The 24839-nt window shown below is 41.7% G+C and overlaps 3 protein-coding genes across 3 annotated transcripts; 2 read left to right on the top strand and 1 right to left on the bottom strand.

Moving 5' to 3' along the window:
* The first annotated feature begins 1203 nt into the window (after nucleotides 1-1203).
* On the top strand, nucleotides 1204-2130 carry LOC113242956 (olfactory receptor 18-like). The gene has a single exon (XM_026481334.2). It carries the CDS (start codon nucleotides 1300-1302, stop codon nucleotides 2128-2130), a length of 831 nt encoding a protein of 276 aa, XP_026337119.1. The 5' UTR covers nucleotides 1204-1299.
* A 12709-nt stretch (nucleotides 2131-14839) lies between these two features.
* On the top strand, nucleotides 14840-15826 carry LOC113242953 (olfactory receptor 18-like). Its single transcript, XM_026481333.2, has one exon. The coding sequence runs from the start codon at nucleotides 14897-14899 to the stop codon at nucleotides 15824-15826; it is 930 nt and encodes a 309-aa protein (XP_026337118.1). The 5' UTR covers nucleotides 14840-14896.
* Nucleotides 15827-19109: 3283 nt separating this feature from the next.
* LOC113242952 (olfactory receptor 7D4-like) lies at nucleotides 19110-20042 on the bottom strand. Its single transcript, XM_026481332.1, has one exon. It carries the CDS (start codon nucleotides 20040-20042, stop codon nucleotides 19110-19112), a length of 933 nt encoding a protein of 310 aa, XP_026337117.1.
* Between the last annotated feature and the right edge of the window lie 4797 nt (nucleotides 20043-24839).

The following is a 24839-nucleotide window of genomic DNA, read 5'->3' as shown; positions in this document are numbered from 1 at the left end:
TGAAATGGCACAAGAAAAGTGGATGACTTGGGTTTTTAAAAAAATTTTTTTATTGTGGTTACAATGTGAGTTCAGAGTGGGAGTTCCTCCCTATGTACTTATGAGGTATGTCACCAAAGGACAGAGAATCCAGGCTTGCTTGCTTCCTTGCTTTTTTTTTTTTTTTGAATTGAGATATAATTGACATATAATATTAGGTGTACAACATAATGATTCAAAATTTAAACATATTGCAAAATGATCACCACAAATCTAGTTAACATCCATCACCATACCTAGTTGCAAAACTTTTTTCTTGCAATGAGAACTTTTAAGATCTACTCTTAGCAGCTTTCAAATATGAAACACGGTATTATTAACTATGGTTACCATGCTGTACATCACATCCCCAGAACTTATTTGTCTTATAACTGGAGGACCTAGGCTTTCTTATCACCTAGCCCAGATGTTGTGCAGATGGGCTAAAGAGAGCAATATGCCTTAAACTCAGCAATCAAATATCACACGAAAAAATGGGTCAGACACTTTATTACATAGATCTTATAGGGTGTTTATAAATAGTTCAAATCAAGATAATTAATTTCTCTGCATTTAGATAAAATAAAATACTTTTGACTGCTTATTAGTGTCCTTATATTAGAACAATTTTTAAGGGAGAAAGATATTTCTTATTCCTTTTATTTCCTTTAAAGAAGGGGACTGACTTGTTAGTGTGTTTATGGATTTTTAAATCTCTAAGTATTCTTGCCCTTCTAATTTCTTTAGCCCAGTGTTTTCAAAGTGAATGCACATAGAAATGGTGTATGGAGCAAAAGACAATGAGAAAAGAGTTCTAGGAAGAATGTGTTGCAACGACTGAGAAATTTTACTAGATTTTCCTCAAGTGTGAATACTTTATTTATGAATTGCTTGAACCCAAAATACAGACACACTGATGGATACCTGTATACTTGTTTCCTTTATTTAAACTCTCATTTTGGGTGCCTGAGTGGCTCAGTTGGTTAAGCGACTGCCTTTGGCTCAGGTCATGATTCTGGAGTCCCGAGATCGAGTCCCACGTGAGGCTCCCTGCTCAGCAGGGAGTCTGCTTCTCCCTCTGACTCTCCCCCCTCTCATGCTTTCTGTCTCCCTCGAATAAATAAATACTATCTTTAAAAATAAATAAACTCTCATTTATTTCCTAAAAGCTGTCTGTGCTATGTGGAGCTCCAGAATCTAACAGGTGTCTTGGAATTTCTCCTCCTGGGATTCTCAGATGATCCAGAACTGCAGCCTGTAATCTTCAGCCTGTTCCTGTCCATGTATCTGGTCACCATGCTGGGGAATCTACTGATCATCCTGGCTGTCAGCTCTGACTCCCGCCTTCACACCCCCATGTACTTGTTCCTTTCCATCCTGTCCCTGGCTGACATCGGTTTCACTTCTACCACAGTCCCGAAGATGATTGTGAACATTGAAACTCATAACAGAGTCATCTCCCACATGGGCTGCCTGATTCAGTTGTCTTTTTTAAATCTTTTTGGTTGTTTGGACAGTGTACTCTTAACCGTGATGGCCTATGATCGGTTTGTAGCTATTTGTTATCCTCTGCACTACCCAGTCATCATGAACCCCCGCCTCTGTAGCCTGTTGATTCTGGTATCTTTTTTGATCAGCCTTCTGGACTCTCAGCTGCACTGCCTCATGATGTCACAACTTACCTTTTGCAGAAATGTGGAAATTCCTCATTTCTTCTGTGACCCTCCCCAGTTTCTCAAGCTTTCCTGTAATGATACTTCCACCGATAAAATATTCATGTATTTTCTTGGTGCCATCTTTGGTGGTATTCCAGTCTCAGGGATCCTTTTCTCTTATACACGAATTGTTTCCTCCATTCTGAGAGTCCCATCCGCAGGTGGGAAGTACAAAGCCTTCTCCACCTGTGGCTCCCACCTGTCAGTTGTTTGCTTATTTTATGGGACAGGCCTTGGGGTGTACCTCAGTTCGACTGTCTCACGTTCTCCTGGGAAGGGTGCCGTGGCCTCAGTGATGTATGCTGTGGTTGTTCCCATGCTGAATCCCTTCATCTACAGCCTGAGGAACACGGACATCAAGAGGGCTTTGCAGAGGCTCCTCAACAGAACAACCTAGTCTTAATACTTGGACTTTTTTTTGGTCTGTTGATTAGAAATGGTTGTAAAACCAAACATATGGGATTGGCAAGCATGCCTCTTTGGTCACATATTTTTTGTAGCTCATGGTTTCCATTCCTCCTGATTTGTCATATCTCAATATTGCTTATCTTGGCACATCTTTGATAGAATTAAGGGAGTATTCTGGGACCCTGTGTATGTCAAAATCACTGCACAAATTGAATCTTATTAAACCTGTGTAATCTTCGGTATTTATCACCCATGACCCAGGCATCCTGTAGAAATTCACCACTCTCTTTTAAAATATATACACAGTTCTCATCCATTTTCACTGTCATGTCTATTTCCCATAAAACTATGGCTTTGATCAAATCTATTGAAGCAGGTTGTATGAAAGAATGTATGTCACTGGTCCTCAATCTTGGCTTCATGTTTGAAGCATCTGATACGCTTTAAAAATCCTCATGCCTTAGTCCCACCACCACAGATTAAGATTCAATTGGACTGGAGAATAAAAAGACCATGAACAGTTTTTTAACAGCACCCCAGGTTGGTCTAATGTGCAGATAAGGTGGAGGACTGTTGAATTTTGTCAGACACTTCATTCAAAGATGACTTGCATATGTTGGGTCCTTTATTGTTCATGATCAGGCCCTGAACATCTCAAAGTGATCAGAGATCAGAAAGGAGGAGATATGAAAGAGTTTTCCATAGCAATAGCCAATGTGATTTTCCCCCTCATATTCTTTTTTTTTTTTTTTAAAGATTTTATTTATTGATTCGACAGAGATAGAGACAGCCAGCGAGAGAGGGAACACAAGCAGGGGGAGTGGGAGAGGAAGAAGCAGGCTCATAGCGGAGGAGCCTGATGTGGGGCTCGATCCCACAACGCCGGGATCACGCCCTGAGCTGAAGGCAGACGCTTAACTGCTGTGCCACCCAGGCGCCCCAATCCCCCTCATATTCTTGATAATATTTTTTACATATCTTCTCCCGCCACACTCTACAGCTGGTTCACTGTGCTGGATATTAAGTTATTGTTTTCTGCTCCAAACTTACCCTTCTATACTTTAAGTTGTGATGCTGTGGTAGGGGCTGGGAATCTTTAAACCACTGCTCTGATTTTTCATCTGGCTTCTCTTTAAGTTCTTCTAATAATGGTAATAACAATCACATGCACTAATGCCCAATCAATTCCCTATACCTCTTAGCCATGGTGTTACCACTATATCCTGCAGCTATGGGTCTGTTACCATATTTTTCCTTTTGTGCCTTTCACAAAAGTATTTAATCATACCTATACTAAAACTACCTTCATTAAAATAACTAGAGTGGTTTCTCTTTTCTTGATTGAACTCTGACTGATCAATCAGTATTGGGAATAAAACTACATTGTGAGATGCAATGGGGAGATTGCATTGTGAGCTCAGGATAAAAAGGTGGTTGTAATGATATATCTTGGCCGAGGGTATACACCTGAGGTTTCAAGTAGTGGTGATATTTCCAGTGGCTGTGTGGTTCTAATTGTGCCAATAGATTGTTAAGTCACCTAAGTCATTATGGATAAATTTAACTCTATCTTCATTTTCGTTACTCAAGGATAGCAAAGGACCATGTCCTCAGCAAAGGGGTGATCTTTTCTTTCACTAGGAACCACCTCCTTAGGATCCGACTTTGTCAGCATGCTTCCTTGTCTTCTATCATGATCAATATGTCTGTGGGTCCTTCTGTCTTCTGCTACATGCCCAGGAACCACGTACACATCAACCTCTCCTTTACAGATGCTACACGTAGTTTCTGAGGTAACAATCTGGGCTTTTCGAAAAGCTGTCTAGGGGCACCTGGGTGGCTCAGTCACTTAAGCATCTGCGTTCAGCTCAGGTCATGGTCTCAGGGTGCTGGGATCAAGTGGCAGGCAGTGTGCTTGTGCTGTCTCTGTCAAATAAATAAATAAAATTAATTAAAGAAGAAAGAAAAATTGTCTAATAACTGGTTTAATTTGCTCTGCCTTCACACTAAGCCAAATGGCCCGCCAACTTCACTAACAATGAACCTGGTATTGGATCGGCTCTTCCTGCTACAAAGTGACTTCAGTTTAATACTAGATTTTCCTCCTGTTCGAGCATTCTAAAACATACAAACACTCACACCTTCTTCTCCAATCCTTCTCTCTTTGGTCATTTGGGCTCTCTAAAATTTTCCTCTGCCATTTGTGCACATACACATAATTAGCACAATTTCTTTCATACCCAGTTTAATTGGGTAAATACTGACGTTTTCTTCATATCAGTTAATGAGAAATCAAGCTCCGAGTTTGTCTTCCAGTCAGGCCTTGAGATGACTACATTCCTTGTCCCCATTTTGAACATAGGGATCTCTGAGAACCCCTGAAGTATTTAAGCAAACGATCAAGTCACCAAATAAAAATATAAAAATGAACAGTTGTCTCATATAATAACATACATTACTGGACAGAAAAATAAAACCTGGGCTGTCTTTCAAAACAGCAAAAAACATACATCTCTGATGCATAAAATTCCCAACCCCAAACTATGACTATAGAAAGAAAAATAGAGGGGTGCCTGGGTGGCTCAGTAGGTTAAGTGCCTGCCTTCGGCTCAGGTCATGATCCCAGGGTTCTGGGATGGAGCCCCATGTTGGGCTCCCTGCTCAGCGGGGAGCCTGCTTCTCCCTCTCCCTCTGCCTGCCACTCCCCCTGCTTGTACTCTCTCTCTCTCTGTCAAATAAAAAAATAATAGAAAGAAAAATAGTTCTCCTTAGAGACATAAATTTTAACTGAGAAGATAGAAATTCTATAAGATTCTTGGTATGAAGACCTAATTCTCTCTAAATTACCTGATTAAGTCAGTGGCTTTACAGATATAAAAGTCATATGTTTCTTTCTGTAGTTGAAAAAAAATGTGTCTGAATTTTACGATGAGATAAGTAACTTGGAAGTCAGACATGAGGAGTAGAAGTCAGCTTCTTCCTGAGAAGAGGAGGGGTCTAGATACCGCCCCCCACCCATTACATTCACTTTTCTCCTTTTCTTCTTCAATTAATAATAGCAAGTCCTTAGAGATTGGGAGAACATGGACCAAATTGGCTAATTATGTGCCATGTGCTTTGATCCCTCAAGGTCGAACAACTGTAAACAATCAGCCTGTGCTTTCCAGCCTTTTAGTTGCCAGTCCCAGTTCAGTGAGCCCCATCCATGTGTCTCCTCCTCCCAGAGGTCTCTGCTCCAGGACACCCATGCCTGCATCTGTCTTCCTTCCACTCCTGGAAACAAAGCTTCTGTCCTCATCCAGCTCCAGGTAGGGGAGGGGGAGCCAGATCTGCATTTCTCAGACCTGCTCTAGCAGAGACATAGTACAGACTGGTGAGTAGCAAGTACAGTGGGAGTGACTGAATGCTGGAGGGACGGGCAGAGCATTGTTTCCTCCTCATCAAGACCACCGGGACAGTTGGGATAGCCAGACAGGAGGGGACCAAAAAGCAAAGATTCAGCTCACTGCCCTGTAAAGACCTAGTGTTGTTGGTTCTGGTGGGGATCCTAGAAGTCTTATTTAGATTTCTATTTTTGTCTCACACTAGTTCTATTTCCCTTGGGCATCTTCCCCATCAGAACAGGAAATAGGTCCTTTTTAACTGCCCCCTAAGTTCTCCAAATGATCATGAAGGTGATGATGATGGTGATGATGGAAATGATATCAGTAATCACAATGTTACAAACTTTTACCTTGGAACGCTAAGTGTCAGACGCTGAGATAAATTTTCAATGTAGTTCATGAACTTTTATCTGCATTACCAATCCTGAAAGACAGCTGGACAAGTTCTTAATGTCTTTGAGCCAGTTTATACCACTGCACTGAGTAAGAATTAAGATGAGCATTGAACACGTGACTAAATATGTGATCGATGCATATATTAAGGACAAGGTAAATTTTAGGTATTATTGTTGTTGTTTTTGTTGTTGTTGTTATTGTCATTTTCAAGGCTAAGCACCATCTATCCAACTAAAATATCCTGTGATCAGAAGGTTCAGTTTTCCCTAGATCCTGAAAGAACATTTTTTTTTTTTGTCTGTATGCAGGTAAATACTGAGTGTTTGGAGGGAAACAACTGAATCACATTCATTTCTGATTTCCCAGAGCTTATACTTTGCTTGGCACAGAGTAGGCTACAAGAAAAACAGCGATCTCTGTTAAATATTGAACAGACCCTTCTTTGGTTCTTGAAACATAGAAAACGTGGCTTCCATGCACTGGGTGCTTCTCTTCCTTCCAATGACATTTCATCGATCTAGATGAAAAATAAAACAGTGCTTGTGTGTATCTCTGCCACAGATTTTCTAAGAGAGCGATCATTTTCCACTTAATAGAATCTACATTTAAAAATTACTGGAGATCTTCATAAAGATGAAAATTAAAAGAGAGAAAAAGAGAAAGGGAGGTAATCTTGTTGCATGAACTCAGATACATTTTAGGATTTCCACCCATTCTTTTTCTTTCTTTCTTTTCTTTTTTTTTTTTTTTTGGAGAGGGAGAGGTGGGGGAGGGGCAGTTTTGATCCCACAACCCTGAGATCATGACCTGAGCCAAAATCAAGAGTTGGACGCTTAGGGGAGGAGTTAAGATGGCGGAGGAGTAGGGGTCCCCTTTTTCAGCCGGTCCCCTGAGCCGAGTTAGGTAGGTACCAGACCAGCCTGAACATCCACGGAATCAGCCTGAGATGCAGGAAGATGCATCTGGATCTCTACAAATGAACATCTCCAGCGCTGAGTATTGAGGTACGAAGTGGGGAGCCGTGAAACCGCGCACAGATATTGTAAGATAAATGGAAGGGGGAGGGAGCCGCCGCGTTGGGGTGCCCGGAAGCGGGAGCCACCTGCACGGGGGAGCGGGCGGACTCATGGACCGGCACCCGCGAGAGAGCAGACTGAGACCAGGAGCTCCGGGAGCGGGTGCGGGGTGGCTGGCGGCTGGCGGTGTTAGAAACACAAAGGACAGAGACCGGCCGGCCCTGGAAGTGAGGGCTGGGACGGCAGGTGTGGGGCGCACATCCCGGGACACTGCAGGGTTGAGCAGCACCAACAGAAACAGAGTTAAAGTGGCCAGAACATCAGTGGAGAATGGTCCGCGACCCCCCTGTTCTGAGACAGAGGCTGAGATTCAGCTGCTGCTGCTCTGACTCTCAGAAGAGGCACAGCAAACCGCCAGGGAAAGCCGCCAGAGAACAAAAGCCTGGAAATACCGGCTCTCAGTGTGCCCATCCCCATCCCCCCTCGCAGGGGACACGGAGACTCTACCCAAACAGGGTTGCCTGAGTATCGAGGTGGCAGGCCCCTCCCCCAGAATGCAGGCTGAAAAATCAAGAAGCCCACATCCCTAAGATCCCTATAAAACAAGGGCGCACGGCCTGGGTCCCGGTCAATAATTTGGGCTCTGGACAACCCCGCACCCTCTCCTCATCAGAATGACGAGAAGGAGAAATCCCCCCCAGCAAAGAAAAGACAATGAGTCTGTGGCCTCTGCCACAGAACTAATGGATACGGATATAACCAAATTATCAGAAATGGAATTCAAAGTAACAATGGTCAAGATGATGTGTAGACTTGAAAAAAGTATTAACGAAAATGTTAATGAGAATATAGAATCTCTAAGGGCAGAAATGAGAGCGAATCTGGCAGAAATTAAAAATTCTATGAGCCAAATGCAGTCAAAACTAGAGGCTCTGACAGCCAGGGTGAATGAGGCAGAACGTATCAGCGAATTGGAGGATGCGTTAGTAGAAGAGAAAACTAAAATAGAATCTGGACTCAAAAAAATCCATTCTCAAGAATGTAGGTTATGGGAGATTACTGACTCAATGAAATGTTCCAATGTCAGAATCATCGGCATCCCCGAGGGGGTGGAGAAAAACAGAGGTCTAGAAGAGATATTTGAACGAATAGTAGCTGAAAATGTCCCTAATCTAGCAAAGGAAACAAACATTCGTGTCCAAGAGGCAGAGAGGACCCCTCCCAAGCTCAACCACGACAAACCTACACCACGTCACGTCATAGTGCATTTTGCAAATATTAGTTCCAAGGATACAGTATTGAAAGCGGCCAGGGCAAAGAAATTTCTCACGTACCAAGGCAAAGGTATCAGAATTACGTAAGACCTGTCTACACAGACCTGGAATGAGAGAAAGGGTTGGGGGGGGGCATTTTTAAAGCTCTTTCAGAGAAAAACATGCAGCCAAGGTACCTTTATCCAGCAAGGCTGTCATTCAGAATTGATGGAGAAATAAAGACATTTCAGAATCGACAGTCAATAACCAATTTCGTAACCACGAAACCAGCCCTACAGGAGATATTACGGGGGGTTCTATAAAAGTAAAAAGGCCCCAAGAGTGATACAGAACAGAAAGTCACAATCTATAGAAACAAAGACTTTACTGGCAACATGGCATCATTAAAATCATATGTCTCAATAATCGGTCTCAATGTAAATGGCCTAAATGCTCCCATACCGCCACAGGGTTGCAGATTGGATAAAAAGACATGACCCATCCATTTGCTGTCTACAAGAGACTCATTTTGAACCTAAAGATACATTCAGACTGAAATAAAGGGATGGAATACCATCTTTCACGCCAATGGACCTCAAAAGAAAGCTGGGGTAGCAATTCTCATAACAGACAGATTGGATTTTAAACTAAAGACTATAGTTAGAGACACAGAAGGGCACTATATTATTCTTAAAGGATGTATCCAACAAGTGGATATGACAATTATAAATATATATGCCCCCAACAGGGGAGCAGTAAGATACACAAGCCAACTCTTAACCACAATAAAGAGACATATAGATAAAGATACGTTAATAGTAGGGGACCTCAACACTCCACTATCAGCAATAGACAGATCACCTAAGCAAGAAATCAACAAAGAAACAAAAGCTTTGAAGGCCATACTCGACAAGTTGGACCTCATAGATATATATAGAACACTACACCCCAGAACCAAAGAATACTCATTCTATTCTAATGCCCATGGAACATTCTCAAGAATAGACCATGTTCTGGGTCACAAAACAGGTCTCAACCGATACCAAAAGACTGAAATTATTCCCTGCATATTCTCAGACCACAACGCTTTGAAATTGGAACTCAACCACAAGGAAAAATTTGGAAGAAACTCAAACACTTGGAGACTAAGAACCATCCTGCTCAGGAATGATTTGATAAACCAGGAAATCAAAAATCAATTAAAACAATTTATGGAGACCAACGAGAAAGAAAGCACAATGGTCCAAAACCTATGGGATACTGCAAAGGAAGTCCTAAGGGGAAAATACATAGCCATCCAAGCCTCACTCAAAAGAATAGAAAAATCTAAAATGCAGTTTTTATATTCTCACCTCAAGAAGCTGGAACAGCAACAGAGGGACAGGCCTAATCCATGCACGAGGAAGCAATTGACCAAGATTAGAGCAGAAATCAATGAATTAGAAATCAGGAGTACAGTAGAGCAGATCAATAGAACTAGAAGCTGGTTCTTTGAGAGAATTAATAAAATTGACAGACCACTGGCAAGACTTATCCAAAAGAATAGAGAAAGGACCCAAATTAATAAAATTATGAATGAAAAAGGAGAGGTCACAACCAACACCAATGAAATTGGAAGGATTATTAGAAACTTTTATCAACAGCTTTATGCCAATAAATTAAGCAATCTGGAAGAGATGGAGGACTTCCTGGAAACCTATAAACTACCAAGACTGAAACAGGAAGAAATTGATTCTTTAAACAGGCCAATTAATTATGAAGAGATTGAAACAGTGATAAACAACCTTCCAAAAAACAAAACTTCAGGCCTGGACGGTTTTCCTGGGGAATTCTACCAAACATTCAAAGAAGAAATAATACCTATTCTCCTAAAGCTATTTCAAAAAATAGAAACAGAAGGAAAGCTGCCAAACTCATTCTATGAGGCCAATATTACCTTGATCCCCAAACCAGGCAAAGACCCCACCAAAAAGGAGAATTACAGACCAATTTCCCTAATGAATATGGACGCCAAAATTCTCAACAAGATCCTGGCTAATAGAATCCAATAGTACATTAAAAGGATTATCCATCATGACCAAGTGGGATTCATCCCTGGGATGCAAGGGTGGTTCAATGTTCGCAAATCGATCTGTGTCTTAGATTTTATCCAGAAGGAAAAAGCCAAAAATCATATGATTCTCTCAATAGATGCAGAAAAAGCATTTGACAAAATATAGCATCCTTTCCTGATTAAAACACTTCAGAGTGTAGGGATAGAGGGTACATTCCTCAATCTCATAAAAACCATCTATGAAAAGCTTACAGCAAATATCATTCTCAATGGGGAAAAGCTGGAAGCCTTTCCCTTAAGATCAGGAGCACGACAAGGATGCCCACTCTCGCCACTATTATTCAACATAGTACTAGAAGTCCTTGCAACAGCAATCAGACAACAAAAAGGGATAAAAGGTATCCAAATTGGCAAAGAATAAGTCAAACTGTCTCTCTTCGCAGATGACATGATACTCTATATGGAAAACCCAAAAGAATCCACTCCCAAGCTATTGGAAGTTATAGAGCAATTCAGTAATGTGGCAGGATACAAAATCAATGCTCAGAAATCAGTTGCATTTCTATACACAAATAATGAGACTGAAGAAAGAGAAATTAGGGAATCCATCCCATTTACAATAGCACCAAAAACCATACGTTACCTTGGAATTAACTTAACCAGAGACATAAAGGATCTATATTCTGGAAACCATAAATCACTCTTGAAAGACATTGAAGAAGACACAAAAAGATGGAAAAATATTCCATGCTCACGGATCGGATGAATTAACATAGTTAAAATGTCCATGCTACCCAGAGCAATCTACACTTTCAATGCTATCCCAATCAAAATACCAATGACATTTTTCAAAGAACTGGATCAAATAGTCCTTAAATTTGTATGGAACCAGAAAAGGCCCCGAATCACCAAGGAACTGTTGAAAAGGAAAAACAAAACTGGGGGCATCACAATGCCGGATTTCGAGCTGTACTACAAAGCTGTGATCACAAAGACAGCATGGTACTGGCACAAAAACAGACACATAGACCAATGGACAGAATAGAGAACCCAGAAATGGACCCCCGGCTCTTTGGGCAACTAATCTTTGATAAAGCAGGAAAAAACATCAGGTGGAAAAAAGACAGTCTCTTCAACAAATGGTGCTAGGTAAATTGGACAGCTACATGCAAAAGAATGAAACTTGACCACTCTCTCACACCATACACAAAGATAAACTCCAAATGGATGAAAGACCTCAATGTGAGACAGGAATCCATCAAAATCATAGAGGAGAACATAGGCTACAACCTCTACGACATCGGCCAAAGCACCCTTTTTCATGACACATCTCCAAAGGCAAGAGAAACGAAAGATAAAATGAACTTGTGGGACTTCATCAAGATAAAAACCTTCTGCACAGCCAAGGAAACAGTCAAAAAAACTAAGAGGCAGCCCACAGAATGGAAGAATATATTTGCAAATGATACTACAGATAAAAGACTGGTATCCAAGGTCTACAAAGAACTTCTCAAACTCAATTCGCGAGAAACAAATAAATCATAAAATGGGCAGAAGATATGAACAGATACTTTTCCAATGACGACATACAAATGGCTAACAGACACATGAAAAAATGTTCAAAATCATTAGCCATCAGGGAAATTAAAATTAAAACCACACTAAGATACCACCTTACACCAGTTAGAATGGCAAAAATTGACAAGGCAAGAAACAACAATTGCTGGAGAGGATGTGGAGAAAGGGGATCCCTCCTACATTGTTGGTGGGAATGCAAGTTGGTACAGCCACTCTGGAAAACAGTGTGGAGGTCTCTTAAAAAGTTAAAAATTGAGCTACCCTATGACCCAGCCATTGCACTACTGGGTATTTACCCCAAAGATACAGACATAGTGAAGAGAAGAGCCATATGCACCCCAATGTTCATAGCAGCATTGCCCACAATAGCCAAATCGTGGAATGAACCGAGATGTCCTTCAACAGATGACTGGATTAAGAAGTTGTGGTCCATATATACAATGGAATATTACTCAGCTATCAGAAAGAACGAATTCTCAACATTTGCTGCAACACGGACGGCACTGGAGGAGATAATGCTAAGTGAAATAAGTCAAGCAGAGAAAGACAATTATCATATGATTTCTCTCATCTATGGAACATAAGAACTAGGAAGATCGGTAGGGGAAGAGAGGGATAAAGAAAGGGGAGATAATCAGAAGGGGGAATGAAGCATGAGAGACTATGGACTCTGAGAAACAAACTGAGGGCTTCAGAGGGGAGGTGGGTGGGGGAATGGGATAGGCTGGTGATGGGTAGTAAGGAGGGCACGTATTGCATGGTGCACTGGGTGTTACACGGAAGTAATGAATCATTGAACTTTACATCAAAAACCAGGGATGTACTGTATGGTGACTAACATAATATAATAAAAAAAATTTTTTTAAAAAAAAGAAGAAACAGCTCTGACCAAAAACATACACAACAAGAAAAAAAAAAAAAAGAGTTGGACGCTTAACCAACGGAGTCACCCAGGCACCCCAATTTCCACCCATTCTTGAATGAACTTCCTGGAACATGATAGGCTTCTACCTCTCTGATATATAATTAAGTAAAACCTTTCTTAGGATTGGGTTTCATCAGTAAACCCACCATTCCAATAACAATGCAAATTCTGATTTACAAACCATGACTGAATATTTAATGGGTGCAAACCTTTTAGGTGCCACACGTATCTTGAAATGGATGCTGTTCTCCCCATTTCTAGATGGGGGATACCAGCACAGAGAGGTTGAGATGTTGATCTGTACTCCATATTTAGTTTGATTCCCATCCCAGGGCTCTGTGCACTCCATCAGTGTGAAATGATGGCTTTCTTTTCAAACGTGCCTTAGTTCCAAATGAGCAAACAGAAAGAGGACCACCAATTCCTTCTCTTGGGATTTTGTGAGTTCACCTGTGAATTAGGGAAATGGGATAAGTAGTTTACAGGGGCCTTTACTACATGAATATTATAGATCATAGGATTTTCTGTGAATAGTAATGCATTTTGCAGCCTATTTTGGAAATCTATGATATGAAAATATTATTCCCTATACAAGATAGGAATTGTCATGTGAATCTACCATGGAAAGACCATGGCAACCAGACTTCAGGGATCTTTCTGATTCTATACCTTGACAATAAAAGCATGAAGTTGATTTTGGGTCTACACTTTTTTTTTTTAAAGATTTTATTTATTTATTTGACAGAGATAGAGACAGCCAGCGAGAGAGGGAACACAAGCAGGGGGAGTGGGAAAGGAAGAAGCAGGCTCATAGCGGAGGAGCCTGATGTGGGGCTCGATCCCATAACGCTGGGATCACACCCTGAGCCGAAGGCAGATGCTTAACCGTTGTGCCACCCAGGCGCCCCTGGGTCTACACTATTTATTAGGAAAATAAATGTAGATAATTAATAGTAAAATTGTGCATATATTGATTTTTACAATTCCTCCCCCTCCCTTTTTTAAAAAAGATTGTATTTACTTATTTGACAGAGAGAGAGACAGCCAGCAAGAAAGGGAACACAAGCAGGGGGAGTGGGAGAGGAAGAAGCAGGCTCCCAGCAGAGCAGGGAGCCCGATGCCGGGCTGGATCGCAGGACCCTGGGATCACGCCCTGAGCCGAAGGAAGATGCTTAACAACCGAGCCACCCACGCACTGCTGATTTTTACAATTCTATCATCTTTTATGCCTATATATTATAGAAATTCTCATTTGTGTAATATGGAGGTGGACACACAAATTTTATTAGGAATATTTTAATAAGGGGCGCCTGGGTGGCTCAGTTGGTTAAGTGTCCAAATCTTGATTTTGGCTCAGGTCACGATCTCAGGGTCCTGAGATGGAGCCCCACATTGGGCTCTGCACTCAGTGTGAAACCTACTTAAGATTCTCTCCTTCTACCTCTGCCCCTCCTCCTACTCGCACTCTCTTTCTCTGTGTATCTCTCAAAATAAACAAAATCTTTAGAAAAACAAAATGGAATATTGTAATAAGAAATTAAAAATAAAATATATTTCATCTTTCAGGTATTACTATGCCTCATCTGAAGTCCTTGAAATAGATGTGTATACTTCACAGACACTTAAAACACATTATTGTGGTAAGTGAGAACTCAGGAAGCAATATGTGTATTATTAAATTTTTTAAGAAACATATTTATGGATACATAAATCAAGACTAATATGGAAACATTGAAAGGAAAATATATCTACCACATTCATGACAGTGTTTGCCTTTGGGCAACTGAAGTGCAGGGGAATGGGATCATGCAGGGAAAGCAAGAAAACTCAATTTTTTACTGGCAACAAATGTGGGTTCTTAAGCAAGTATAACTAAGTATTTCTATGTTTATACATTTGTATGTTTCTCTAACATTCTTTGGCTCAATGTCTTCATGGTGGGTATATATAGAAACAGGTGAATAGCCCAGACAGCAATTAGGAAAGTGTTCTAAGAAGAGTTTGCAATTGAGAAACGTTGCTGAAGGTAACGGGATGTATGCTCCCCAAGTGTGAGTTGCTTGAATCAAAATATGCACACTTAGCTGGGTGTCTCTATACTTGTTTTGTTTATTCAATAGTCTCTTCTTTTTTGAGAGGTGTCCCACCTGCATGGAACCACAGAATCTAACAGCTGTCTCAGAATTCTTCCTCATGGGGCTCTCAGATGACCCAGAACTGCAGCCCATTCTCTTTGGGCTGTTCCTGTCCATGTACCTGGTCACCGTGCTCGGGAACCTGCTCATCATCCTGGCTGTCAGCTCTGACCCCCACCTCCGCACCCCCATGTACTTCTTCCTGGCCAACCTGTCCTTGGCTGACATTGGTTTCAGCACCACTACAATCCCCAAGATGCTGGTGAACATTCAAACACACAGCAAATCTATCTCCTATGCAGGCTGCATAACTCAGGTGTCCTTTTTTTTTCTATTTGGGTGTTTGGACAATCTACTCCTGGCTGTGATGGCCTATGACCGGTTTGTGGCCATTTGTCACCCCCTGAACTACCCAGTCATGATGAATCCATGCTTCTGTGGCTTGTTGGTCCTTGTGTCGTTTTTCACCAGCCTTTTGGAATCTCAGATTCACTGTTTGATGGTGTCACAACTTACCTTCTGCACAAATGTGGAAATCCATCATTTCTTTTGTGATGCACCTCAGCTTTTCCACCTTGCCTGCTCTGATACCTCCATTGACACCATACTGATGTATTTTATTGGTGCCGTTTTTGGTGGCATTCCACTCTCAGGGATCCTTTGCTCTTATACTCGAATTGTTTCCTCCATTCTGAGAGTCCCATCCACAGATGGGAAGTACAAAGCCTTTTCTACCTGTGGCTCTCACCTGTCAGTTGTTTGCTTGTTTTACGGAACGGGCCTTGGAGTGTACCTCAGTTCATCCATCTCTCCCTCCCCCAGGAAGGGTGCAGTGGCCTCGGTGATGTACACGGTGGTCACCCCCATGCTGAACCCCTTCATCTACAGCCTGAGGAACAGGGACATCAAGAGGGCACTGTGGGGGATGATCAGAAGAACAGTCTAATCTCAGCATCTGTCTTTTTTTTTTTTTAAAGATTTTATTTATTTATGTGACAGAGAGATAGCCAGTGAGAGAGGGAACACAGCAGGGGGAGAGGGAGAGGAAGAAGCAGGCTCCCAGCCGAGGAGCCCGGTGTGGGACTCAATCCCGGTATGCCGGGATCACGCCCTGAGCCGAAGGCAGACGCTTAACGACTGCGCTACCCAGGCACCCCCTCAGCATCTGTCTTAATCCTTCCTGGTTCAAAGAACTGGAAAATGCAGCAAATCTAATGTGAACAACAAGAAATTCTGAATCTGCAGTCACATAGTATATGTCCTCTATGGATCTCTGCTTTTTGCTTTCACAATTTTTCCTGTTAGCATAGCTCTAATGGAATTTGGAGATTATTTTGGACTATCCACTTAAATTATAGCCCCTGCAGGATTATGCATATATCCTCACTTTCTTTATGCATTGCCCAGGACTCACGGTCATGAACAGTCTTGTTTCTATCATTGCAAAAAATAATCATAGTTCTCTCTTTCTTGTTATTTTCCTATGATTTCCACACACCCCCCCGATTTGTTAGGAGGATCTAAATCCTACATTAAGCACCACAACATCTAATACATTTTTGTTCCTTACTGATCTTGGTCAGACATATGTATATATTTTTAAGTAGGCTCCACAACCAGGGCAGAGCCCAACACAGGGCTTGAACCCATGACTCTAAGCTCAAGACCAGAGCTGAGATCAAGAGTCAGATGCTCAACCAACTGAGCCATCCTGGCGTCCCATCTTGATCAGATTTTTAAGTGAATAGGATAACTATTTAATTTCCTTTTGAAACTAAAATGGGTCACTATTAATATTGAGTTTGAATACACGATTGTCAAGTTTCCTAGGACTTCCCTAGGAAAACTAGTATCTGCGGTTCCCAAGGAGTATATGGGAGAAGAACCACCAGAGCAGAGGTGATTCCCAATTTTCCTGATGATTATCTCTCCTATTCAATTGAATTACTGCTCAATCATATTACATAACCAGACACAAAGGGACAAATACTGTATACTTCCACTTATATAAGGTGCTTAACATAGCCAAATTCATGGAGACCAAGAGTGGAATGGTGGGAGTCAGGGTCTGGGAGAGGGAGAGGGGTGGATAGTGTTTAATGGGACAGAGTTCCTGTTTGGGAAGATGGAAAAGTTCTAAAGATGGTTGGTGGTGATGGTTGCACAACAGTGTGAATGTACTTAATACCACTGATCTGTACACTTAAAAATGGTTAAGAAAGATGATAAATTTAATGTTATCTTACCACAATAAAGAAAAAAAAAGATCTCACGTCAGGAGTAAAGGACTTGTTTCTTCAAATGTTGGGTGTTATTTAACTCTTGCAATCAACCCCTGTAGGGATCTGCCTCAGCAAGGTCATGCCTCCGTCCTGGGGTAGCCCACATCTGATAACTGTTTGATGTGGGGGTGTAAACACTTGTTCCATTTCCCCTAATTCCTGCCAACTCTAAGAGATCATCTTAACTCCAGAGCTCCCTGCTGGTTTTTGGAGGTCTTTGATGGGCTTCAGCTTGGCTTGACTTTTTCCAGTGTTCTTCTTTGCTGCAAAGAATTTGCCAAAACACAAACTGCCCTTACCTCTGACCCCAGCCACAAGTTCAGGGGTCCCTAGGTCCACTCTCACATCAGACCAGTTGGATACAAATTTGGGAACTTTTTCACATTCGATAATTTGCTAGAATGATTCAAACTGAGAGGCCTCAGATCTGATAACGCACTAGAATGACTCACAGAACTCAAGAAGCAATGTACTATGATGGCAGTTTTATTATAGCAAGAAAATACAAATTAGATTTAGCCAAAGGAAGACACACATGATGCAAGATCTGGACTATCCCATATGTCAAGCTTCCTGTTGTCCCCTTTCCTTGGAGTCCAGACCCGTTACCTTTTCCTGGGACAATATGTGTGACAATACTCAAAGACTGTTAGCAACCATGTAGCTCACCTGAGCTCCAGTGTCCAGAATTTTTACTGAGGCTTCGTTACATAGATATGATTAGTTGAGTAATGGCTTGTATGGTTGAACTCAATTTCCAGCCTCCCTCCCGAGGTTGGACTGATATCACTTTCCCCAAAGCTCCAACCTTTTAATCACATGGCTGGTCTTTTTGAAATGGCCAACCCCCATCCTAAGTCATTTCATGAACAAAAACTATCAGGTGTGGTCTGTGAGGCCCTCCATGAATAATCAATCACTCTTATCACTAGGGTGAATTTCAAGTGTTTAAAGGTTACCTCTGGGAGCTGGGACAAAGGCCATATCTCTTTCTAGGTGAGGCCAAATTCCTTACTACACATCTGCCCTTCCCCAGGTGTTGATTCCAGGAACACTGCCTGGTAAACATCCTGCATGCTAATCATGTCTAAGAGTCTGCTTCACAAGGAACTCAATGTGGGACACCTTGTTACTAATAAAATTTATTTGAGAAAATTTTAAAGACAGTTCCAAGGTTGTTGAAATGGTCCACAATATTCTTTGAATTACAAACCCAGTGCTGAGCTCAGGAATGGGAAAATTCAAGGAAAGGAGAAGAATGGGAGCATTCATTCATTCAAGGCCTCCCTGGGGGCAGCAGGGAGCTCCCCATTGAAAAGCTTAAGGAATCTGGAAACCCAAACTCAAAGATGTTTGGAAATGCTCTCAACAAACATATGGAGAAAAGTTCAACCTTGCTAATAACAAAATAAATAATTTATCCATCAGTGTATATTCTGTTTGGACATATAATGTGATCCGAGAAACTGATATTCTGGATTTATGCCCTATGAGGGCAAAGATTTTTGTCTGTTTTTTTGTTTGTTTGTTTGTTTGTTTTTGTCTTCCTCATCACTGCTGTGTTCCAGACACCTACTGCAGCCTGGCACACGAAATGTGCCTAGTAAATAGGAACTAGCAATGGTTATTGATAAAATGCACTATTTCATAATCCTCATGCAACTATTCTGAATTGGTACTTAAAGTGGCTGCAGGACTGGAAATCCAAGCTGAGGTGCAATAATATGAAAGTTAAAGGAGGGGATGTGGAGAGTAGCACTGAGGATAACAGAGCAGTCAACATAAGAGGTTAGAGTACATAAGAAAAAGTATTCACAAGGCAATTCTGAGCAAAGTCACTTATGAAGGATAGGTGAGAAGCAAAACTCAATGTGATTAAGAGGCAGGATTTCTTTAGCTAACTGCTGCTATCCCTGTCAGCTCAGAAACCCAGGACTAGAGTTCCTATCACTGAACATAGAGTGTTCTCCCCAAAACTTTTTGTAGAGCTTTCTTGATGTCCCTGTTCCGTAGGCTGTAGATGAAGGGGTTCAACATTGGGGTGACCACAGTGTACATCACCGAGGCAATCATGCCCTTCCAGGAAGGTGCATCAGAACTGAGATACACACCAAGCCCTGTCCCATAGAATAAAGAAACCACACACAGGTGAGATGCACAGGTAGAAAATGCCTTATACTTCCCATTAGTTGATGGGATTCTCAAGATTGAGGAGGCAATTCGGGTATAGGAAAAAAGGATCCCAGAGAAGGGAACAATGCCAAGAAGACTAGTTACCATATATAGAAGGATATGGTTGACCAATGTGTCTGAGCAGGCAAGCGTGAGGGCCTTAGCAAGTTCACAGTAAAAGTGTGGAATTACCCAGTTGGTGCAGAAGGATAGCCGTAATATCAACAGACTCTGGATCAGAGAGTATGACAAGCTCATGAACCAGGACATGAGAACCAGGAGGCCACAGAGCTGGGGGTTCATGATGACTGGGTAGTACAAAGGGTGACAGATGGCCACAAACCGGTCATAGGCCATCACAGTGAGGAGAAAAGTGTCCATACCTCCAAAAACCATAAAAAAACACATCTGGGTGATGCAGCCTGCATAGGTGATGACTTTGCTCTGTGTTTGGATGTTCACCAGCATCTTGGGGACGGTGGTGGAGGTGAAACAGATGTCAGCAAAGGACAAGTTGGAGAGGAAGAAGTACATGGGGGTGTGGAGGTGGGGGTCACAGCTGATGGCCAGGATGATGAGCAGGTTCCCGAGCACGGTGACCAGGTACATGGACAGGAACAGACCAAAGAGAAGGGGCTGATGCACTGAGTCTTGGGAAAATCCCAGGAGTAAAAACTCTGAAACACTTGTTTGATTTCTTGGCTCCATGTCTCCAACTCATCAGCTAGATGATTGAAGCAGGGAATGAACATGAAATAGGCATGGGTAAACTCTAGAGCCTCTCTACTGTTTTTATTTCTTGAAGTGAAACACTGGGCATAAAAGCCTTAGCATTACAAAATTTAGGAATCCTACATTCTGTTATTCATTACATGTAACATTTAATAATGTTCATCAACCCCTGTCCATTGGCCTCTGGGACACTCATTTATCCTCTATTTAGAATCATCAAATCTAAAAAGTTAAGAACCACTTTGGGCCTTAGCCATAAATGGTCCAAACTCACTCTAACACAAATGTGGAACATGAGGTCTGGTGAACCCCAGTAACTTAATCTGGATTATCTGCCTTGTCTGGGACCCAAAAAAGGTTCAGATAACTATGTCTCAGAGGTGAGAAATTTTGAGAGTATCTCAAATATCTGGATAGATGATTTCAGGATGAGTAGAATGTATGTTTACTCCTCAGGAAAAAAGAAAGGAAGAAAAAGAACATGTCTTTACCAAATAATAAACCACATGAACAAATTCTCAATGCTTAGTGTACCAGGAGCCATCACATCCTCAGGGCCATGGCCAGATGCTTCCCGGACATTTGTTGCTTGACAAAATGCCCTTCATCTGTGAAGTTAAGGGTTGGTGAAAATGTCTAATGAAAACGCAGATATCAAGGTTTCAACCATTTCTACATTTCAACCATACTACAAAGGTCACAAACAGAATTTTGAGTCATATCCTCAATGGTGCTCATTAAATACTTCCCCAGTATTTAATGGGGAGCCCGTGTTGGGCTCCTTGCTCAGTGGGGAGTCTGCTTCTCCCTCTCCCTCTGCCTACAGCTCCCCCTGCTTTTGTTCTCTGTCAAATAAATAAATAAAATCTTTTTAAAAAAATTTTCCACGAGAAAAAAATTTTTGTAACTGTGTAATAGCAGGTGTTAACTAGATTTATTGTGGTAATATGTCAAATATTACATGTGCAATATATAAAAATTATATATAAATTTATACCTAAATTTATATATATAAACATACATGTAAATTATAAAATTTACATAAAATATATACACTATAAAGATTTTATTTATTTATTTGACAGAGAGAAAGACAGAGATTGAGCATAGGCAGGGGGAGCAGCAGAGGGAGAAAGAGAAGCAGGCTCCCCACTGAGCAGGGAGCCTGATGTGGGGCTCGATCCCAGGACCCTTGGGATCATGACCTGAGCCAAAGGCAGGCACTTAATCAACTGAGCCACTCAGGCGCCCCTATATGTGCAATATATTGAATCATTATGTTGTACGCCTGAAACTAATATAATGTTACATGTCAATTTTATCTCAAAAAAAGAAAACCCACAAAAAACCCCCAAAGCAGATAGTGTCTCTAGAATAATAAAAACAATCATACCAGAGACAAATTGTTTAACTATGAACAAACATCTTTGTTCTGACCCTTGGTGGGGAGAGCCGTTTGCGATCATCTCTGCTGGCTTCTGGTGAGAGGTATTCTAAGCAAATGGTCATGACTCATCTTTAAAGTATGAGAGTTTGTAAAAAAATTCCCTTTACTTCTCATAAGTGTGGCTTACCCTCTTGCATTCCGATCTGTTTTGTTGAGCAGAATATCAGAGAATGCACAGGAAATGCCCTCAATTCTGGGTATTTCCTGGAATATGCTGTGTGTGTTAACATCATCAATTGCATTAGAATCAAGGGAAAATTTTCATTTCGTATTGGGGGTGGATTGTGATTCAAATGGGTCATGAAATGAGGAATGGCATTTGTCTTAGAAAGCGTTTCCCACACATTAGAAACATTTTATCTTAGGACCAGAGTTTAGAAATTAGAGGTGGGGGATGCAATCATTTGTCATTTATACTCTCCCCTTTATTTATGCACCAAATACATGTTTATCTTCTGTTTCTAGTGTCTAGTGCAAGAAGGGCTTCTTTGGGACAGGCTCAGTGTTAGCTGAGGATACAAAGATTCGGGATACAAAGATTAATGATATGGTTTTGTCCTGAGGAACCCCACCTTCCACAGGTAATGACGGATACAGAAGCCTGACATTGTAATACAGTGAATTAAATGCTAAGATAAAGGCAGTGCAAAGTGCCTGGACAGTGAAGGACTGTCTGCAAAGTGAAGGACAGAAAGGAACCCCAAATTCACTCTGAAATAATGGAGTCAGGGGAGCATTCCTGGAGGAAGAGACCCCTGGGCAAGGAGTTGTCTAGGATGGTGATTGAGTATGGGCTTTTCTGGCACAGAAGGTGGCAAAGGAAAAGGCACATGAGCAAAAAGCAGCATGGGACAGGGTGCTCTTAGCAATTTGCTGAAGCACAAAGTGGGACGTGGAGCAGTGAAGAATGAGATTAGAGAGATGACCGGGGACCGCATCTCTGGGAACCCTGAAAAAAATAATGGATAGAGGATAGGGCCTATGTAGGGACTGTGACCAAAGGAGTAACATGATTCATATCACAATTTTCCCTGGTGCCTGGAGTTAAAGATAGATTTAAGGCAGGCAAAAACTAGGGTCAAAGGGAATGGGGTTGGGAATCCTCACATCATTAATGTTGAGGGGACCAAGCCACTTGTTTTAGGGAACAGGAACAAAGGCCAGAAGAGGTGAATAAATTAGTCCAATGTCTTGCTAATGATTCCATGCCCCTACTTAAGGATGAGACCTGATTCCCAAGCGCAATCAAGGGAACTATAAGAAAGGGACATGTGAGTTTCAATGTCTCCCAGAATGTTCCCAGAGCAAAAGGGTAGAATGTCAAGAGGGGCCTGGACATTGGACCTTCCTGCGTACTTCCCTTTTCCTCCCTTATCCACCCTGCCCTTTGTCTTCTATATACTGTGGCCCCAGACACCAGAGAACACAGACTCCTCACTCTTGAAATTATAAGAACCACAGATAAGGGTGAAGAAGGAGGAGGAGGGACAGGTCCTTTTGAAGAAACAGGAGATGTTCCCCAGCAAATGAAGGTGGCAAAGAAAGAGTCAGAAAGAATTTGTCTAGGCTGAGTGAAGATGGCAGCTCTTGAGTTTGGGGGCCAGGTAGGAGAAAACAAATCAATACTTCACAGTGAGCAACCTAAAAATCTATCAGTACCTGGGGCCATCCATTGGTATACCTCTGACTGGTAACTGTATCACTACACAGTGTGGTTCTGGAAAGTGCTATGGTATCCAAGAGTGGACTGGGTGCTTAGCCTCTTCCTCCTCATCTCTATAATCTCTGTCAACCACCCACCCAAATAACATGCAACCAAAGCAAAAGCTCACTAACAACAGCAACTTTGAATAAGATGTATAGCTATTTACCCTCCCAAGCAGTTGGCCCCTAGAGCTCCTTCTGCATAGACGTCATAGGGTGTGCCTGCCATATGCATAACAGTAGTCAATGCCCTTTCTACCCAACCACCTCTTTTCTCTATTTTCCACAATACTTACTAGGCTGTGCATGCTTGGCAATGTGGACTCACCACAGGGGCCAACTGCCCTGAATCTTGTTCTCTCACAGAGGGTGGGTAATGAAGAAAGATTTGTTTCCCAAAAGAGAAGGGATACAGAGCCAGGCATGTAACACAGGGCCTGGCTGATTTCTCCTGGAGAAGGCATGAGTATCTTGAGAGTGGTACATGGGCCTTGGTGACTATAAGTCGATGTGTTACAGGTTTTGTGGCCCTGGGGATTGAATGCCCTCTGAAGCTTGTTAGACAAATTGATCAATGGATTTTCCATTCCCTGATCAGTTGGACTCCTCAAAGGCAGGGACCACACAGGAGAAACAGTCTCTGACCTGCCAATTCCTTATCCCTGGGAGAGTAACAGTGGGGCCAGATGTGACTCCTCTCTTCTGGGTCCTTTTTCTCTTGGAAGACTCTCTCCAGTCTTTTTTAGATTTCCTCTTGGGGACAACTGACTTGTAGTAGTCACATTAAGCAGATGGCTGAGTAGTGAAGGGTCCCAGGAGTCACTAGGGTAATGGTTCTCAAACTTTAGCCTGCACCAAGATGATTTTGAGTTATTTGTTTAAACAGATTTCTAAGCTTCATCTCCAAGTTTCTGTCTCAGTAGGTCTGGGTTTGGGTCTGATAACTTTGATTTTTCACAAGTTCCAAATTTTGCTGGTCTCTAGGACAATGTTTCGGGAACAGTTGCCCTAGGACAATGTTTCAAAATGTAAGCTGTATCAAAAGTATCATCTGGGGCTATTGTTAATGTAGAGCTTCCCACCTTATTCCAGACTTACCCAGTCAACATCTCTAGGGAAAGAGGCTCTGATCTAAAATTATAACAACTTTATTTTATTCTTATTTGTATTTTTATTGTGGATATATACACATAATTTATTTTTTATATATTTACATATGTAATTTATATATTTATATATATATTTACACAATTCTGTAGCATTACGAACATTCACAGTAGGGACACCTGGGTGGCTCAGTTGGTTAAGGTCTGCTTTCAGCTTGGGTCATGATCCCAAGGGTCCTGGGAGTAAGTCCTGCATCAAGCTCCTTGCTCAGCGGGGAGCCTGCTTCTCCCTTTCCCTCTGCCTGGTGCTCCCTCTGCTTGTGCTCTCTCTCTGATAAATAAATAAATAAATAAATAAATAAATAAATAAATAAAATTTAAAATGTATAAATGTATCAAATTAACCTGAATTAGGCAGCGTCCAAGGAGCTCTAAGAAGCCATATAAAATGGAAGACTTTTATAGGCAGAAGAGAGCAGGAACAAGGCAGCTGTACTAGGCAAAAAAGCGGGTTGG

The sequence above is a fragment of the Ursus arctos genome, unplaced genomic scaffold (assembly GCF_023065955.2).
Source record: "Ursus arctos isolate Adak ecotype North America unplaced genomic scaffold, UrsArc2.0 scaffold_14, whole genome shotgun sequence".
NCBI classification, from domain to species: Eukaryota; Metazoa; Chordata; class Mammalia; order Carnivora; family Ursidae; genus Ursus; species Ursus arctos.
Note: the sequence above shows the minus strand (reverse complement) of the source record. Positions and strands in the feature narration are given on the sequence as shown.

What these genes read in the sequence shown, in the direction of transcription:
- LOC113242956 (XM_026481334.2), top strand. Translation starts at nt 1,300, where the DNA reads ATGTATCTGGTCACCATGCTGGGGAATCTACTGATCATCCTGGCTGTC.
- LOC113242952 (XM_026481332.1), bottom strand. Translation starts at nt 20,042, where the DNA reads ATGGAGCCAAGAAATCAAACAAGTGTTTCAGAGTTTTTACTCCTGGGA.
- LOC113242953 (XM_026481333.2), top strand. Translation starts at nt 14,897, where the DNA reads ATGGAACCACAGAATCTAACAGCTGTCTCAGAATTCTTCCTCATGGGG.